The sequence below is a fragment of the Gymnogyps californianus genome, chromosome 1, assembly GCF_018139145.2.
Source record: "Gymnogyps californianus isolate 813 chromosome 1, ASM1813914v2, whole genome shotgun sequence".
Taxonomy (NCBI): Eukaryota; Metazoa; Chordata; class Aves; order Accipitriformes; family Cathartidae; genus Gymnogyps; species Gymnogyps californianus.
The window spans coordinates 148507256-148526953 of NC_059471.1; the positions used below are offsets into that span (position 1 = coordinate 148507256).

General features: G+C 40.2%; 1 protein-coding gene across 2 annotated transcripts in view; it reads left to right on the forward strand.

Moving 5' to 3' along the window:
- Positions 1-19698, forward strand: part of RERG (RAS like estrogen regulated growth inhibitor) — a 107308-nt gene that overhangs the window by 83900 nt on the left and 3710 nt on the right. For both annotated transcript variants that reach the window (XM_050915457.1, XM_050915458.1), the window contains exon 3: positions 7807-7863. In XM_050915457.1, the coding sequence (XP_050771414.1) occupies positions 7807-7863 (57 nt within the window). The remainder of the gene's footprint in view (positions 1-7806; positions 7864-19698) is intronic.

Genomic DNA, 19698 nt, shown 5'->3' on the forward strand with positions numbered 1-19698 from the left:
TCAGGCATTTCCTTTGAAAGAGAAATCGAAAAAACTAGCTTCCTTCCAAAAAATGGCCTCTCTGTTCAAAATGCATCTTCCAACAAAAATTCATTCATACAAAAACACTTTGACAATGACCAGAAGATCATCCTGCCATCTAAAGTATTATAGAATTCCCTGCTTTATTTCCTTTCTTTCTTTCTCCCTTTTAAAGATGACAAACGAGTTTGACCAAAAGAAGAGAGTAGGATGTTTTCTAAAGTCAACACCGGGAGAAATGTAAGGAAAAAAGAATACAAAAAATTGACAGCCCCCTGAAAATTTTGTCGACTTGCCATTTTCTTAATGAAGTACTGCATTTTTAAAGAAAAAAGTTTTCCACCCCTTCTTTCTTCTGAAAATATTTTCTTTCTTTTTTCAATTTTTTCTCAAATAAATCAACCTTTTTTTATTCTTCACCTTGAGATGAGGGGGTGGGGTTTAAATCAAAGTTTTATACTGAGAATCCTATTCTACTTTACTTTGCCCAGTGTCTTTCAAAACAGCATGCAAATTCAAACCTTACCTGTGTCAGTCATCTAGAAAAGGAACAATTTTTTTGTGTGATTTCATCCGTAAGACTTGCTCTACAGCCCAATCACAAATATACTCTGTCTCAGACACACAAACATCTGGAGGTGTTACCATTAACTATGTTTTGGAAAACCATATGTGTTAGTAATAGCACACCAGAAAGTTTAGTCTTCACAAAGGGGCGACATAACAAGATATACAATGAAGTCAAGAGAGGAGGAATGGTAGAAGTACGGATATTACACACTGCATTCCTAAAATGATCAAAACCATTAGACACACCAGTCTGATCATTCATCTTTTATATGAGAGGAGACCTGTGAAATAAACAACCTTATATTGGAACAATATATTATGGAATGGGATAACGTAATATAAATTAAGCCTCCTGCTTGTATTCCATATGCAGCAACCATTCTAAAAAAATGCCTCCAGCACTGAAGGCAATGGGTGGAACATTACTACAAAAATCCTCCCGTTCAGTGACAATGGGATGAATGACTACTATACTGTGTATTTTGTGAAATTCACAGTAGACTGTTCCAGATGAATATACAGAGAGGTTCTTTTATTGTGAAATTACCACACCAGAAGCAAGACAAGAAACATTTCCTGCTGTTAACATTAGGATGTGGTTATAATCAAAGATTTTGACAAATGACTCCTGTATTTTCCGTATTCAGTACTGAATAAGGAGAGTGGCCTTCGTTCCACTAACACGCCTGTGCCAAGATTGCTTTCTCCCCAGTCTCTGAGTAGTGGCAAATTTTGTCTGTAACCTGGGGGCCAGACATCTCTGCCAGTGAAGGGAGATACTGACAATTCCCTAACATCAGACTCAATTTGTGCGAAAGCTGCAAGCCTACGAAAGCAGGACCAGGCATAGCTAGATGTTGCAGAAGAGCTGGAGCATCCACAAGACCCCATCCATGCCTGGGCATAAGCAGACAGGTAGTACCCCTGAGCCTGGGCAGCCCACACATGGTCTGGTTGGTGAGAAATAGAGCAGAAACGTGCAGGGAGCAGAGCACTGGGTAAACTCATTGATCTCATTTTGCTCCGTTAAATTTACCTTCTAGTTTTCTACAAGCACATTAGGTCTCAACATCAGAAGTGACCACAGCAAACAAACCAAGAGAGGAGAGAAGGCAGACAAATCCTCCTGTTGATGTCTCACCACTCATATCCCCACATCACTGAATTGCCAGAGATACTGTCAAAACTGAGTCAAACCCAAGCCCACAGACGCAAAGCTAGAAGTAATGCCTGCATGTTTACATCCATGATGTACCAGGATCGAAAAGGACTCCGCATTCTAAGTTCATACTTTCCCAAACACACACAGACACCCCCAAAATACCTGCACTTTCAGAAGCAAAGTAAATTCTCATGGTAGTGCGTTTAAAACAAACCATTACTTCATTATTTCCCAAAGCTGGACACAGAGCTGTTTAAGGAGGCAGCACATCACATGCCAGAATCCTGTGGCACCGCCATCCTGCAGGCTGGAGCTTGCCACATGCTCCAAGGGGACTGAAATTCCAATACACGAGGGGCCTCCGAGAGGGTGAATGGGGGATGAACTCTCTAACAAAAATATACATTTTAAAAAAATTAAATACTTCATTTGTGAAAGTGCCTTTTGATCATTATAACTTCTGATTTTAACCATTCTGGTGTCTCCTGCCAAGTATGGTTTACTGATGACACATCATCATGGCACCAGAAATGGACTTGTTGATAAGTTAATTAATGGGACTACTTTCAGGCCATTTTTATAGCTGAAAATTCTCATGGCATAAAAGAGTCATCATACAGTTATTTCACTGTGGAGAACTGTTATTTTTCTTAGGATAACTTTGAACTCTGTAGCTTTTGGGGAAGGGGGATGTTTTTCAAATAAAACCCTGCTTCCATTCTTCCCCCAAAAGCTCAGCTTGAATTAGCTGAAAAGATAACAAATTCATGAAGATACGTATTCAGGCAGATTTTAAATTTAGCCAGAGCATTTATACGTTACTAAATCCAAACAAAGACCTAAAACAAGACGCAAAACACCACAAAAAAAATGTTCCAAAAGAAATGGACTGAGATTTTTAAAGCTGAGTAAGAGACTCAGCCATACAAGTCCCAAAGAAATTGATTATGTGGTTGATACTCTCAGTTTATATGCCAAGTTAATTCCTGATATAACTTCATTGTCTTCAGTGGAGTTACACTGCAAATATATTTGACAGATAGTCATGTTTCTTCTCCAAGAATAACTTCTAAGGCAGAAGGTTTAAACATGAGTGAATGAAAGTCCTGGGCCAAGTTCTACCCTAATTTAAACCCTGTACAAAACAGCTGACTTGGAAATGAGGGTGTAAGGAAAGGCAGAAAGAGACATGAGTCTATTCTTCCTTTGCTGGGACATTACATCAATTCCCTTAGGTAATGGTCATGTCTCCAAAAAACACAGCAGGAATCCAAATTGCAGTTTGTTGGAGATTCTTTCGTTCTAAGCCTGCAAGTTCTTGTATTTCACAAGCAGTAAGTGTTCAGGGAAGAGCCTGGACTAGTCGGTGGAGGACCATGAAATTCACTCCTATTAGGCACTACAGCGATCTCAATCTTGTGTGCTTCAAAATGCATTTTGTCTTCCTTGACGATAAGCACTGGAAATGGTCATTTTAATATGAACATTGGAATTAGTCACCTAATTTAATCAGAAAATAATGTGTTTTAGACATCCTCAACCTCAATGTTATTTTAAATCAAAACCCAGCATTTGGATTTTTGTGTGTGTGTGTGTCTTGGGTTATTTTTGGCTCATTATTAGTATTAGAGTTAAGCATGTCTAAATAAGGCTGACGGGTCAAACAGGGTGCACACACCTTTGCTAAGGCGAGAAAGAAGTAATGCCCATCTCAACTCTTTCTATGCAGCATTGCTAAGGACACGGGGAAGTTTTATTGCTTTGCCTGAAGTGTCATTTATGCCAGCAGCAGAAATCTGAGCGCTACAGCTCTTAAGTGTAGTGAATTCCTAATGTTCTCACTTCTGATTCTTCTACTGGCAGAAGTTATTTTACTAAAAAGTGATGTAATCTGGCAGTAAGTGAGCTCAACATAAACAAAATGGCTCCGCAGTAATACCCCTGCTCTCGGCTGATCGTTGCTAGGGCACGTGGCACAAGCCAGCGAGCTGGTCTCCGGACTGAGAGCCCAAGCACTTGGATGCCCTACCCAGCTCTCCTCTCATTGACTGTTTTCAGTCAAATCAGACAGCAAAGTCACATACATTGTTTTAATACTCAACTGGATGTCAGGGGCCCATCTGCTAAGCATCCGTAATGAGGCAAAATTGAAGACATTCCCATCCAACACAGTTTGCAATAGTTACAAACAGGACAGACACTGGATCAAGAGCATCTCACTTTCCCCATCTGTGAAATGCAGCTGCTAATCTTCAGCCTTGTAAAAACGTGTGGAAGTGAAAAGCTCCATGGGATGGGCTGTGACCATTGCCATGAAGGAGAGCAGGGGTATTTTGAGGGAATCAGCCAGGCCAGAAGCAGGGAGGCTGAGCAGAGCCAGCCCCGCAGGAACAGCAGCTCTGCACGGCCCCGAGTGTGCATGCCCCCAAAACTGGCACAGAGCACATGGCTCTGAAGCTGACACCTCCCCACTCACCTGGGCTTGTGCTGAGGTGGCATTTTCTTCCCTTCACCGGGCCCAAGCAAGCCTTAAGCAAGTACTTTATTACCGACAGTGCTGAGCGAGCAACTCGCTGGGCTTGCTGTGCTCCCCGCTGAGACCTGCCAGCAAGGGAGACTAATTGCCATCTGGCCCTATGCATGGCAGCCGCCTCCCACCCTTCCTTTCTTTTCTTCAGCTCCCTCCTGCATATGTGATTATTTGTTATTTCTGCATACAGGCCTCCCTGCTGGAGGTGAATACAACCTACTTTTGCCCTCCTCACCAGAGCTCACATCTGTGATCTCTAATTCTTCACTTCTGTAGCACTCAAGGCCTGTACCATTTCATCCCGTGTACATAGCTGTACCTCTCTTCTCCCAGGATCGTCTCAGCTGCTGCGGTCCAGTTCTACCCTTCCTTCTTATTGCTTGTCACCTTCTCACCTCCTTTTTTTGGGCTACCTCCAAAATCAGCTCTTCTCCCTCTTTTCCGTTAGAGCTGCTGCTCTCTCTCACCTGTCTCAGACATTAGTGCTTGACAGAGTTTCTTCCAGTTCGCTTCACCACTTTGACCCTCCTCTCCAGCAATTTCCATCTACAAGTACAAGGTTATCATAACTAAGTGGACCATGTTTTAATACGAAAATAGCTGGACAGGTTCCCCTCCTCTCTTCTGCCTTTTCTCTCTCTTCATTAGCTACTCCAGGTCCAGGCACAGGCTCAGGGCAAGGCACTGCAACACAGACAGTACATCACTGCTTCTCCTTCAGAGAGTGGCTGTGAAAGAAGAGAGCATTTTTTAAATCTGTTCTTGAAAAAGAAGATGGTAAGGAGTCTTCTGAAAGCATGTCAGGAGAACTTTTACCCTGCATCACTTCCCCTGTCAAAATGGAAAAAGAAAAAAAAAAGAGCATGCTGTGTATTTTATTAGCAATTAGAGAACCTATTACTAGCAATTGAGAAGAGTCATGACCAAACTTTTGAAAGATCAAGATGCTTAAACTATTCCAGCTGAGGTAAAATATGGGGAATTTAGTTTGGCTTTATAAATCTTAGAGAATCAGTCTAGCTTTGTCACGTAAATAAACCACATAATAGGTTTTCTAGAAGTAGGTAACACAAGTGGACAAATCGTAGAATCATAGAATGGTTTGGGTTGGAAGGGACCATTAATGGTCATCAAATCATCTTAAGCTTGATGACTTGTATCCTAGAAATGCCCCTCTGTCTTTCCACTAACTATAGAGGGAGACTAGATATTTAGCTAAAACTTCCTCATATGGCTAAAATTAGGTTAAATGAATCCTATGTGACTGAAATAAAAAGGATAAATTGGTGGATGAAAAGCTGGATGTGAGCCAGCAATGTGCACTCACAGCCCAGAAAGCCAACCATATCCTGAGCTGCATCAAAAGAAGTGTGGCCAGCAGGTCGAGGGAGGTGATTCTGCCCCTCTACTCTGCTCTGGTGAGACCCCACCTGGAGTACTGTGTCCAGCTCTGGAGTCCTCAGCACAGAAAAGACATGGACCTGTTGGAGCAGGTCCAGAGGAGGGCCACAAAAATGATCAGGGGGATGGAACACCTCTCCTGTGAGGAAAGGCTGAAAGAGTTGAGGTTGTTCAGCCTGGAGGAGAGAAGGCTCCAGGGAGACCTTATTGCAGCCTTTCAATACTTAAAGGGGGCTCATAAGAAAGATGGAGACAGACTTTTTAGTAGGACCTGTTGCGATAGGACAAGGGGTAATGGTTTTAAACTAAAAGAGGGTAGATTTAGGCTAGACATAAGGAAGAAATTTTTTACAATGAGGGTGGTGAAACACTGGAACAGGTTGCCCAGAGAGGTAGTAAATGTCCCATCCCTGGAAACATTCAAGGTCAGGCTGGACGGGGCTCTGAGCAACCTGATCTAGTTGAAGATGTCCCTGCTTATTGCAGGTGAGGTTGGACTAGATGACCTTTAAAGGTCCCTTCCAACCCAAACTATTCTATGATTCTATGAAAAACGTCCTGGTGCAGACATCATCATGGATGGAAAATAAGCTACACAGAGATCTTCTTGTAGTATAATGACATCCACATTAGGACTACGACTTGAAAAATTACTTTGGCTAAGAATTGCCACATTCACTCTGAGGGCCAAGGAGAGCATTTCTGCAAAGGCTAAAAAAAAATTTTAAAAAGGTAGGATTTCCTAAGGAAAATAAAAACTTAAAATAACATCAATTTAAAATTGCTTCTTGTGCAGTGATCTCATTTCCTTAGGCTCAGCTTCTTATTACCCCTCCAAGTGTAAGGCATAGTTAAATCTTCCTGAAAACTAATGTTCTGCTTGTATTTAAAAAATAGGTTCAGATTAAGCAAAGCTTAATTAATTATATTTATATTCTGTAGAGTGTTGCCTTGTCCTACTCTTGGGCACAGAAATCTGGGATGTGGGGCATTCTCATGGCTTTAATTTAGAAAAGGATCAGAACCAGGTTTAGCTGTCACCTTTTACTGTCTGTCTGCAACTGAAAGAAGAACAGAACAGTCCTGTAGGGCTGACAACAAGGAAAACTTTTCCTATAGCTGGAATCACTGCAATCATAGCTAGTGCAGTAATATCTCTAGGTCCATTTTGGAAATGCAGAAAGGATTTTGAGTAGTTGGCAGTGGTGAACGCTTCGTTTACACCACTAGAAATTCAAGGCACTGCTTAGTTTTAAATTAGAACATAGTCAATATCCTGACAAAGCCTTTACAGGTTGTTTTTAAAGGGGGTGGAGGGATAGAAAAAATTAAATATAAGAACATAAGTAGCAAGATCTTAGCCCATAAACTGCAACTGAGAACTAGTTATCCAGTGCTCTAAAATCTAAAGCTTTATATCTACTTCTGCAAATTCATTAATAGCATTTGTTGACCATTGCTTTAAAATATTATAGCTGATTGCTTCAAGTGACAAGGAGGCAAAACATGGACGATAAATTGTTGCAAGGAAGGCATGCCAAAATACAGAAGGAAGCTATTGTGCCAATTATATGTTTACCTTCCAAGGTTTAAAATCTGAAGGGAAAGTTTTCAAGAATTAAATTATTTTGAACACCCCTAGTTTTGAAGCTTCAAAGCATTCTGGTTCGAAAACTGCCAACCCTTTTTCCACTGGTTATGGGAAATCTAAAGCATCCAAAATAGTGTTTTTTCCAAGGGTCATCTGCTCATAGCACTGTAAATGGGGTTGTTGTGGCTTTTTAATGGTAGAAGCTATTGCGGCAAAAAAATAAGTGGGAAAAAAGTTAGAGACTACCGTTGAAAATCTCTTGGTATTCTTTGTCGTGCATTGTTGCATGGGTAAATGATTAATGCTGTAAACAGTTTTTGTTTTCATTTTGTTTCCCCCCTCCAAAAGTGTAAAGTGGGCCACAAACAGTGAAAAGGTCTTGACTGCCCCAATAAGCAAAGCTGAATTCTGCTCTCAGTTCAGGGGAGCTGCTACATGCCCATTCACACAGAAAAGTTTGCTGGGAAAGCTTTAAAAACCAGATGAGTTGGTGGCTTGTGCATCTCACCTGGCCTCTTTTTGTTCCTCCAGCTCTTGTTGTACGCTTCCTGACCAAACGGTTCATCTGGGAGTATGACCCGACACTAGGTAGGTTGCATTTTATTCTATACAGGTGGTATGCTGTATATAATAGCACAGCTGAAGTAATGGAAAGTCATAGAGTTAAAATTCCAAGCCTCAGTCAACCTTTAAATTTGCTGTAAAAAGCTTCTCTATGGTCATTTAAAGATGGAACAAATTATTACCTAAGATGGCAGAATAGAGAAGCAGTAATGCACTCAAATGAAAGCAGAATTAATATATGAGGCACATTTCTGCCCACACAGAAGTCAGTGGGAATTTTGCTATTGAAAGCAAATGCATTAGTATTTCACTCTGAAAATTACTTAGTGTGTGATCAGTTTTCTGCTTTTAGATAACCCAGACATCAGCTGCTAGAGAATAAGATAGCTGCGATACAGATCTCAAAAATTCAAGGGAAAAATAAAGTTGTAGGTGCTTACAGTCAGTCTACCTACCCTTAGGTAGGTTTTTTGTCCTCGCTGTCAAACATACATTGCGTCTTACTTTTTGGATGACCAGATAGGGACACCAGTCATCAAAAGGGCATCCACATGTCTCCTCCACCGCTCCCACTTAGCTGTGTTGGGTCTGGCACTTTTGAGAAGCTGGCACAGATATCTCAAAAAAACCTGTCAAACAGTTGCTCTGAATTAGAAGCCTTGCTTGAAAATTTGGGCCAAGGTCCAATTTCTTAGTATTTCCTAAGTTCGCATATATTTGAATGCTCTGCACCAGGGAAAATCCAGGCCAAGAAGTCTGAGATGAGGCATTCACATCTTAGAAGGTACCTTCAATACCTCAGGACTAAGTGATTTGCACATGAAGTAAGGGGCTGGGAAATTTCTTTTTCTCCTACAATCTGTTGCCATCTTCTTCCTAACCTTTCTTCGCAGGCTCAAATACAGATCGTGCAGTTAAATACCTATTTCTTTGTTAGGGTTCTTTCTCTAAGAGGTCACACTAAAGAAACAGAGAATGCCATAAACTTGCGCAGCAGAAACAAAGATGAAAGTTTAATACACTTCATTGCAAAACGCAGGCAGCCCTTTCAACAAAGCAAAGTATCCAGTATCATACTAAGTATTTTCATCAGGTAAGATGAAGAAATGATAGATATCAGAAATCTTATCTTGGGAAAATAATTCTCAGAACAACCTGAACTCAAATACATTCTTTTATCTGCTAATATCAATATATTCATCAGTGAATTATAAGTCACCTGCCTTGTACTGCACAGTGGGATGTTCAGTATAATGTTTTATTAGTATTATTAGTATTAGTACTTCACATCTCTATCACTAATATATCATTTTAAGAACTTGACAATAGAAGAAGTATATAAAGTGTTTTGTATCAGTATAGTCCAAGTTCATTAATGTCTTACAGGGACAGTGCATGCAAAAGTATCCTTGTTGCCTTGTTTAAGCATACAAACTAAGTTATTAGCAAGCTGCAAGGTTTATCATTTTTTGCCCCATTATGAAGGCCCTATGTCCTTTCTGGTGTACAAGACTTGACATCTGTTTCTGTTTTACAAACGAATACAACTGCAAATTAACCATGCCCTTCAGGAATCTAATCGTCTTCTGTTTGCAACACGGAAAGCTTTCATGCAGACAACAGTCCTATCTCAATAAAACAAAAATTAAATCTTTTCTGAGTTACTGAATTCTACGTTCTCATTCAGTTTAGAGGATAACAGCTTAAATCATGTGTTACAGTTATTGCGAAGCTAAGTGCTTTAAGTTGCTCAGAGGAAAAGGTTTGAGAAATGCAAAAACTAATAAACTATTATCAATGTTATTTCTTAATCACAGTCATCTCTGGTGAAAGCTGCCCACCAGAGACTGGTTTTTAAACTACTGTTTTTTTCAAACTATGGATCACAACAGGATTCAAAGGAGGCTCTGAAATGTTAGGAAAAAAAAAAAAAAATCTCCTGAAATTCTAACCACTATTCAAACCTTCAGAGATCAATCAGAAAGGCACTGTACCTTCAAAAGCTTTGAGAAACAGTGCTTTAAAAAAACTATTTCTGTCTTTATCATGATCATCTTGCAGTGATTTAGTGGCCAATTACCTGTAAACATCACTGAGCTGAATTTATTGAGAAGTTTTAGCTGGATAGATTAATTTCTTCTTAGCAGTCACGGACTGGCAGTTGGGTAGGAAGAGGAATATCTATATATTCCACCAATATAAAAAGTTTAAGTTGTGTCAGTGAGACCCATTTGCCCTACAGGGAGAATAAGTAGCTTTGTCAAGTAATTTTGAAAGGGCAGGAGTAAAACAGATGCAAACTGTCTCGCTACTAAGCAACAGGAGGTTTTGCCAAAAATCACTGGGGCTGTGACAAAAAAGTCATATTTATAGTTTATTTCTTATGACAAGTTTTCAACCACCCATTAGCCCTCTGATGCAGGGAATCCCCAGATAATTCCTATTTTTAGGAAAGCTTTCACCAAGTTGTACAAGGCCTGATGGAAATACAACTTTATCCTCAACTAAGCATCAGGGTAAAAAACCTTGTCCTCTTTTAGTTCAAGGGTGGCACATTTTAACTGGAAAGGAAAAAACACACCTTATAAATATTCTTTACTACTCTAACCTGCCAGAAGAAAATGAAGGACCATATTTTTAGCAGCATCTGGATATACTGTTGTATCTCCAGAAGCCAAATTACAAACCACAAAATAACATTTTCTGGCAGGAGGAGCATCACTGAATCTTGCAAGCTTTGGCACATGGAGCTGCTGCTGAAGTCAGGGCTTTGCAGCTCTGCCACTTTTGTGCATAATGTTAGATCTGTGCAAGCATCAGTAGGACAGCTGCATCTTTGCAAAAGTACATATCACTGTGCTTTTTATTTTACTGTTCTCAGCCAAGGGATAACAACTGCAGCAAAGGTCATTTCTGGGGAGTGTTAACCATCAGCCTTGACTTCTCCATCATTTCTGTTTAACTCGCGAGTCACTGTCACCATCTTGGCATGGTTTTTTTGTTTGTTTGTTTTTTAAAAAGGTGCCTAATCTCTCAGGCTAAGTAAGTGGCTACCTGGCATTATCAAGGTGAATGAGTTTCCACTGTCAATCTTTATTTATAATAAATCACACAACTCTCATGTGTGCAACCGAATTAGAAGGTCCAATGAAATAGCTCTATGTAGAAATGGGCTGGAACTGCACATTTTAAAAAAATACACACAGTTGTTTTCTAAAATATTAAATATATGAATTCAGCATTAAAATTAGTCTTCTTTAGCTCATTAAATGTGTACTGAGAAAGGGGATTGGGTTACCGCTAGATTTCACCAAAATTCATTAATGTTTATATGTTTTTAAATAGAACACAACTGGCAAATTAATAAGCAAGTTCAGTGTGATGTTAGAAGGCCTAAAAACAGTTGGCCTGGTTAGGGCACCACTTACGCCACAGCCTAAAAACGCTTCACAAACGTAAGCAACACATCCGTGGTGGATTTAATACAGAACTGGAAATTTGTGCTATATTTCATTTTGGCTCTATTAAGAGATTCATAGAAGAAGCATGAAAACAAGCATTCCTATGTGCCATTTCAGCAGTGCTTGCCAGGAACGGGGTGGCAGCAGGCTGACAATTTGCCCGCCACCGAGGCGGCTTGGCTCAGGGAGAGTTTGCAGCCTGCAAGCAGCCGTCCTCACAGCAGCGCCGCTGCAGGTAGTCCTCTCGGGGCTCGACCACTTCGCTGCTGCCACAAACCCAGAAGTATATAAATGAGTAACACCTGCCAGCCAGCATAGTCTCAGGGATGGACATACTCTGTGGGGATGAGTTTCACGGTGGAGGTGCAAAGACCTTTATTTGGCCGCCTGCCCTCTGTGGGTAAACTCTTAGTCTGAATGCAGGACCTCCATGGACCTCAGTGACCCAGGCCTTCACACCATGATTTTCAGGGCTGCTGTGAAAAGCTGTTCTCCTCAGTGGCAGTAAATAGGAGTAACAGTCTGGATCTCAGCAATTTCCCCCATGAGCTAGCAGCAGTGCCCAGAATTTAGGCTGCCTTCATCTGACCTCAAAGATGGAGGGATATTGTGGTTTGCTGTCAAACAAGTGATATTTAATTGATTAATTAAAATTGGAGATGCTGAATCAGAGTAAGTCATCAAGAGAACTGGTAAATTTATTTTTTCCTGGGGGGGAAAAAAGGAGGAGGAAGCCCGAATTGCCATCACAGCAGTAGACAGACAGCACTGATGGCCTGCAGAATACTTCATGGGCAACAGCAAATTACCTGCCTCCATAAGCCATGACATGCAGGGAGAATCTCCTGGATCAGATGATGAAAGAAGAATATTCATCATAGCTATAGCTAAGTGAGTGCTTTTTAAAATATGTTTTTCAGTATTTCTCTGAGAACACATTTGTTGTTCTACTATAATCAGGACAACTTGCTTAACTAGAAACAGAGCTGGGATATCCAAGATTTCAAAAAAGGGGATTATGAACAGGGTTGTGTCATTTGTTCTCAATTAGCATTTTTATGTACAGTTGGGAGAATCAGGTACTTTCCAAGGCACAGGGACTTAAAACATCCGTTTTTGCCGTATAGGGAAAAAAACCCCAAACAAATAAAACCCCAAGGAAGTGCAGGAGACAGGTTCCTCAGTCCTTTTCTTGATTCTGTCACTGATTTGTTGCCCACAGTCTCTCTGCCTCTGCTTCTCACCTATAAAATCCTTCATCTCATAGAAGGGTTGTAAATCCTTTAAGTAACTGGTACTCATAGAGTTAAGACTCACATATCAAAGGTGCACCGAAACACCAAGCATTTCTCTAAAGACTGAATTTTAAACAAAAGTCTACTTATAAAATAACAGCAACCAAGGAGATAATATTTTTGTTGACCTTTCTAAAGGTCCCTTGGCTTTCTTGCACTATCCCTAGATGTCTTTCTCTAGCTGTTCACGTATTTCAAACAACTTTTTGCTAATCCTCTGAAAGGAAAACTGTCTATGAGCAGATAGTCAGCAGAACAGTGCATGACAGACTGGCCCGTCTATGAAGGCAAAGAGAGACAGAAAGCATAGGAGTTTATTTAATTTGAATGGGATAGAGAAAAGACTATTCATTACTTTGAAGGAGCAGATGTAACCATAAAGAAACGTGATTCTTAAGAAAAACTATAATTTTGCTAGGACTACTAGATTAATAGTGACATTTTTAAAGAGTATTTCTTCCACCTGTGTCACAATTTCTTTAAGTCACTCACGTTTTTGTTCACTCTTTTTCTACTGGGAGGGGAAAAAACCCGAGTTGGTGTTTCTATAAAGTCCTATCTAATGCAACATACAGACAGCCCATAATACACCATCGAACATGAGTAAAATGTGTAGGTATCAGTAAAGCAGCAAAGACAGGAGATAAGGTGGTACAAATTGCTGTCCCACTAGCTTGATTATGAAAGGCCCATGATAGCACAGTTCTTCTCCAGCATAGCATGAAACAGCCAAAGGACTGCAGAAAGGTACACTAGGTAAACAAGTGCTTGAGGAAGGGAGACAGACACCTCTGTTAGTGCCCTAAATTATCTCACAGCAGAGAACTTCATCTCCTATAGGCCAGCTCAAGACTTACAAATTTTACCGCTGGGGCAAGAACAGCAGAAATCACTTTGCGAAGATGTTGTTTACATTGGCAAGAAGGCTTTTCCCATTGGGAAGCTTGTTGCAAGGAAGATTATTTTTACATTAGAAGGGTAGTTTTGCCTATATAACCACATCTGTAGCTGGGGGTTCTGTTGGCAAAATGGTATCATTCAGGGACCACAAGGGAAGTTTGCAGATACCATACATAATGTAGTTAACTTTACAACACTAGCAAATATTGCTAGCCTGAGTTTCTTTTCTGCACCTGATATATACAGATCTGTACAAAAAACATAAACAACAGAGCAGAGTGGGAATATATCCAAACTAGCTTCCATCAAAATGGTTGATAACCAGAAACAGAAAGCCTAGCAGTGGAAGCCAAGACCTCACTAAGAATAATTTTCTCTAGCAAGAGAAGATACAAGAACTATCTTTCTGGGCTAATTTTGTGCCAATGCAGCCATGAAAAAGAGCTCAGGTCCTCAGGTCCAAATACAGATCTCAAGGACTGTCTTTGCTCTCTGGTTTATTCAGCTAACACATTGTCTGGACAGCTGGAATACCGTCTGAATACAAACTCTTCGTCCCCAGGATTGCTTTCCCTACTGCAGATCACAAGTTTAAGAAACACATGTCTTTGTATATTGTAGATTTCTAGTTTTCTTGACTTGTGGCTCACTCACCAAGTTTGTCGTAACACTCCTGAAACTTTACTGCCTGCCATTACCATAAAAATACTGACTCCCAGCAGCACAGCCGAGAGAGAAACTTCCCAGACAGCAAACAGAACTTTTAAAAAAGGGGACCATACTAAAATAAGTGTTAATAAATCATTAACTGATCGTCACTTCAGCCCTAGGGTGTAAAGGTTGACAGACCAGCAGCCCCAGGAGGAAGGCAGCCTGGGGAAGCCTTCCCTCCCAGCCCTCTCTTCCTCCTGCTGCACAACAGGATACTGTAGTCTACACAGTGCTATAGACCAGATCATTGGCATGCTCGCAATTAAAAATAACCATTTTCCATAGCAAGCAAAAGAGGAGAGAGTTCTGCCACCATCTTGCAGAACTTTGCCTTCTGCATATTTCATCTGAACACTCATGTTGACAACTACAGCTTATCCAAGCACAAGCTAGGAATAACATATGTGGTCCAGTATGGGCTTTCAGCCAAAGTGAGATGTAATGGTAACACACCATTTGGGGCTAGGAGGAATGGCTGCCAACCTGTGTTTCAGGGAGTACCATGACAAATGTGTAGACGCTTAATAAATTGCTGGAAAACAGCCTTATTTTCAAGCCAGACTCTAGCTATTAGTATCCTCAATTTTTATTAACAAAATTACTCATTTCTTCTACCTCAGTGCTTAAGGGATTCAGTCCTCAATAGTCCAGATTGTGCCTTCCTAGGTGTCTTCCTGGGCTTCTATTTTTCCCACTTCAAAACAGTAGAAACATTACTTAACTTGATATACATTTAATACGTTATATCATTTTTACTGTACTCCTCAGCAGTAGGAATTTATACTGAATGTATTAGGGCAATGAGCTGTGAAACTATATCTGATTTCTCTGATGTGTTTGTAGGGAAATGGACTGGTATGGCCTAGAGCACCTTAAACCCCCAACACTGGCTTCTAAAATGCTCAACAAAGACTTGAAATGATGAAATTGTAATTGAGAGCAGCAGAGAAAGATGCTTAAAATAACATGGAAAGCAGTTATCTGAAAATGTGGTTTGTTTTCTTACATATGAGTCTCAAGATGAAGATACTCCTGATGTCAGTAATAAAAATATTGCCTTTTTACGGTAGCTTGATGGACAGCAAAAATCAGAAATGGCAGCAGCTCTTCTTGCTGTAGCTACAGCTGCAAAATATTTTGCCCCTACTTTTCTTGCTCACCATATTCTGAAATGTTCTCCAGATGAGCAGAAGTTTCCAGTGCTTGCTTTTGCACCTTCAGGAGAGCAGGCTTTTGTTTTGCTTGTTTTAGGTGTGAGAAAAGTCTCACTGGTTAGTTTTCATTTATATTGGCAGAAATAAGGTGAAACTCACAGCTTCGCTAACAAAGACTTCTTGACACAATCAAACAAAAAAGTGTAGCAGAATATGGTTTATTTAGACTTAAACTTGTCATGGACATAATTCCTACCAGGAAGTAATACCTCTGCTTATTGTTGGTGGGAAAGTTAAATCAGAAAATTAAAAAAAAACCAGTTAAAACCTTAAAGCTTACTCCCTACTAGTTAGCACTGCTCTGGCTTTGTTGGTTTTGTTTTAGCAATTGTTTTAGCATGACTTAACGAATCCCATTCCCAGGTATCTGTACATGTTTTCTCTGCCTATCTCAGTAAGAGCTGGATGAGGACAGAACCTATAGGAAAGGAAATGTAACACCACTCCCTTCCTCCTCAAAAGAAACGCAGTCTATGCACACAGGAGAAAAATCATATGCAGCAGAAGCCAACAAATAGACATATTTCCCATTATTTTTAGAGGTATCTTCAAGAAAACTGTATTCTAGGATTTCTATTCAGAGGCCAAAATGTTATTTATTGAAAATATCAATGCATCAAGAAAAAAATGCTCTTCTGTAGACTAGTTTTGTATCTCCCACGTGTTCTACCTAAAAAGCAAATTCTGGGGATGCAACATATCCTTTCATACCAGGATGAGAACTTTATAGTCCAGTGGGGCTATGCATGCATTAGCCATCTATTACCTTCCCACTTTATTAAAAATAGGAAAATGTGATAAAAACCAAACTGCTCACTAAGCAGCAGACCTAATGAAGCCTCAGTTCTTCTGAGTTTGTCCTCCATATTTCATACTGCAGTAGCTGTTTCCTTTGCATGTGTCCCTGTGCTCCACGGAGCATCCTTTGTCCCCCGTGAGTCCCCACAGCACCTGAAGCTTCTTCTAAGGTCACCTACTAATAGTCTGTGCCCGTCTGCATGGGCCAGGGACAGCCTCACATCCTGGCTTGTGCAGAGGCACATGCCTGCTGACTGCCCAGAGTACACACTGGCTATTCTGCCCTGTGCCTCCTTAGGGGCATTAATAGGGTCTCTACCCTCCACCCAACCTGGATCTATACAGGACAGAAATATTTGAGAGCTTCGCCTTGGACTGAAAACGACAACTAAAAGCAGCTCAGCAAGCTAAGACACACCCGCTGCCTGCAGTGCCTCCCACATGACTTTTTTGTTCTCAGCTTTAATCTGACTAGTTTGGGAATACCTGCTGTACTGCAGTCACAGCTCTGATTACAGCAAATGTAGCCTTGTAGAAGGCAACCAAAAGAGCCAAAAACAAAGTTAAAAAAGAAACTCCTTTGCACATCACCATATCAATTCCAAAAGCACCATTCACAACGGCAGACTGCATGTGAAGCAGGCTAGAGTCCCTAGAGATGAATTAAATGTCACTGTGAACAAATACCTTCTTCTTTCATACACATTTTGATTTAAATTTTGTAGCTTGATATGAATGTTCGTGTAGTGTGATAGTCGTACATATAAAGCACATCAAAGGTACTGTACAACCTCCTGGATCTTTTCCTTCTGTATTTCCTGACTCTCGGGGTTACACATGCAGAAACACTTACAACATTGAAGAGTCCAAGTCCAGTTATCAGAGTCACAGAGCTGTCAGAGTCACAGAGTTTCCTTTCAGTAACTTTCTCTTTACTACTTTTTCTTCTTTTACACCTGATAATAATGATTGGAATAACAATGCATGGCATATCATTTGATGGTATTATTGATAAATAACCCAGCTATGCTTACTTTTGGGTCTGTAGTATCAGTTAATAGAGAGACATGTGGGGATACACTGCATTAGCATTAGAAATACATTCTAAATGCACAAGGGCAGTACTGTGCTTACTGTAAAACCACTGATGGTTGCAAAATAAAAACCTTCCTGTAAGGTAGATAATGGATGGAGTGAGAAACAGCCAAATGCAAGCAAGAAAAATACATTCAGCTGAGTTTTGAGAAGAGCTGGGGTGGGGGAAGGAAGAAGGCAGGAGAGACTTTCTGAGTCAGGAAGGTACATTCAACTTACAGGGACTTTCTAAAAGGTGAAAAGTTCCTGAACCAGCAAGGAAATGCAGAGAGGGACAGATTTCACAAAGGCAGGCTCTGGAGAACATATCAAACAGCACCACGGTTAGTGATGGAGGTAATTTTTTTTCCCCAATGGGCTGTCAAGGTCACTGTTCTCCAATGTGACAGACAGGTCCCATCCTGATGGATGTCAAAGACTGCAGGAGTCTAAATGAGCAGGGAGTTTATTTAAAAAAAACAAACAAACAACAGGAACCTTTATTATGTAATCAGAAATAATTATGGGAAATCTTAGTCTTTTAAGCATACTGCTGCATTGCCATCTAACAAGACTTTGACCGTAACTTAGAAGTTCATGCCTATATAGCTGAAGCTTTTTGATCTGGAAACTCAGCTGTAATTATTACACAAAAGCTCTTTCTCTAGGTCTCTTGCAGTTCAGATCCAACTGGCTGAAAGCCACCATGAGACCAAAGTTTCTTAGAGCATTTTTATATGTCCTTGTTTTATTAACCTTTCTTGATAAAAATGAACTAAAATTCGGAATGGAAACAGAGTTTGTGTCCCTCTGTACTTAAAAGCAAACAGAAGAGATCAAGCTGTTCCTTAAATTTACATGTAAAATGGTGTATGTCATTGCTCCATCTCAGCTGATTTACCTACTCCTACTACAAGTGTTTTCCTAAAAGCAATAAACCCTTCCGATGCAAATATTTCCTTCCAGAGCTCTGACATACCCCTGATATATATTGCCTGTTCAAAATAAACAAGTAGAGAAAACAGCTTTTTATAGCACTACAGCTTTTTACATCACTGCAAATATAAACCAAGAACTAGCAATTACTTCTCAGATAATAGTTTTTCTCTAGAAAATACAACCTTCTGGAACAGATATATTCAATAGATCGGGATAGTCCTGGACAAATAGGTTTGATTGATAAATGACCAGCTAGGTGTTATAGGCCAAAACTCTATTAAATACGTCACAATGGGCATAGCACAAGGATGTGATGTGGTCAAGCTGTGACTGAATATCATATGCATGGACAGTCTATGGATCATGGGCTTCCAAGTTTTCTCTACATAAGTTTAGTAGGTTTTTTCCCTGCATTTTTAAGAATCATATTGCTTAGAAGAACAGGGAGTTTTGTAACACGCTTATCAACACAGAGAGCCCCAGGGGAGTTTAGTTTATTTTTTCCCCCGAAATCATTATTTCCATAATTATTCAGCAGCTGTGGTAATTTGAAAATTTTATCCAGTTCCTATTAATGAATTATTGTGGCAATATATTATAGACTTAAACCAACTACTACCACTTTCCAACATGTTTCTCAGGCCTTTTGACAGCTGTAAATGTTTCTGGAAGAAACGTAAATTTTTCAAACGATAGGACTGTGAGAACTAGGAGTGCTTTGCACAGCCAGAATGCTGGGAGATTGCAGCTTTATAAGCAAGTGGGACCCTGAAATCTGGCATTGGCTTTCAAAGCCACACTCATCAGCATCTTTGATCTTGTTATTGGGAATATGACTATAAGCATAGCATACTCCCAAACCAACAAGAATGGGTCAGATTTACTTACTTATATTGAAGCAGAGCAAACCACCAAATATGACTATTTCCACAGTGCTAGCAGTGTCAGGCACACCACGGCTCAGTCAGCAGCAGCAGCTCCCTAACTCTGCTTTGAGGCTAGCAGTTTTGACACTGAGTTTATGAAGAGCAAAATACAGCTCTCAGGTTTCTTTTCTATCTATGAGGTTATAGCCATATAGCTATAGATATAATACAAAGGCATCACCTGGTGTAAATGACAATCTGAAGCTCAGAAAGTTGCCTATAGTCATCTTGGGAGCCACAGGTACAGTGTTACACTTTGCTTTTTCTACTTGACCATGATGATGCAAGCATAAGACATTTACAGCCTGGATTCATCTGACCAGTTTTAGACTTCTAAGTGCTTTTGAGGCGTGATTTATCCCAGGAGAGAGATCAGACAAGCTATATTCAGGACCTATTTTACTTCATCAACTCTAACAGGAGTCAAGGTTGCTTAGCTAAGACACAGACACCTCCATTGTCAATGGTTTCAGTTAGGGATCCAGCAGGTATCTCAAGTCATCTAATTTCTCTCTAGCTGCATGTCTCAAGAAAAAGTGTG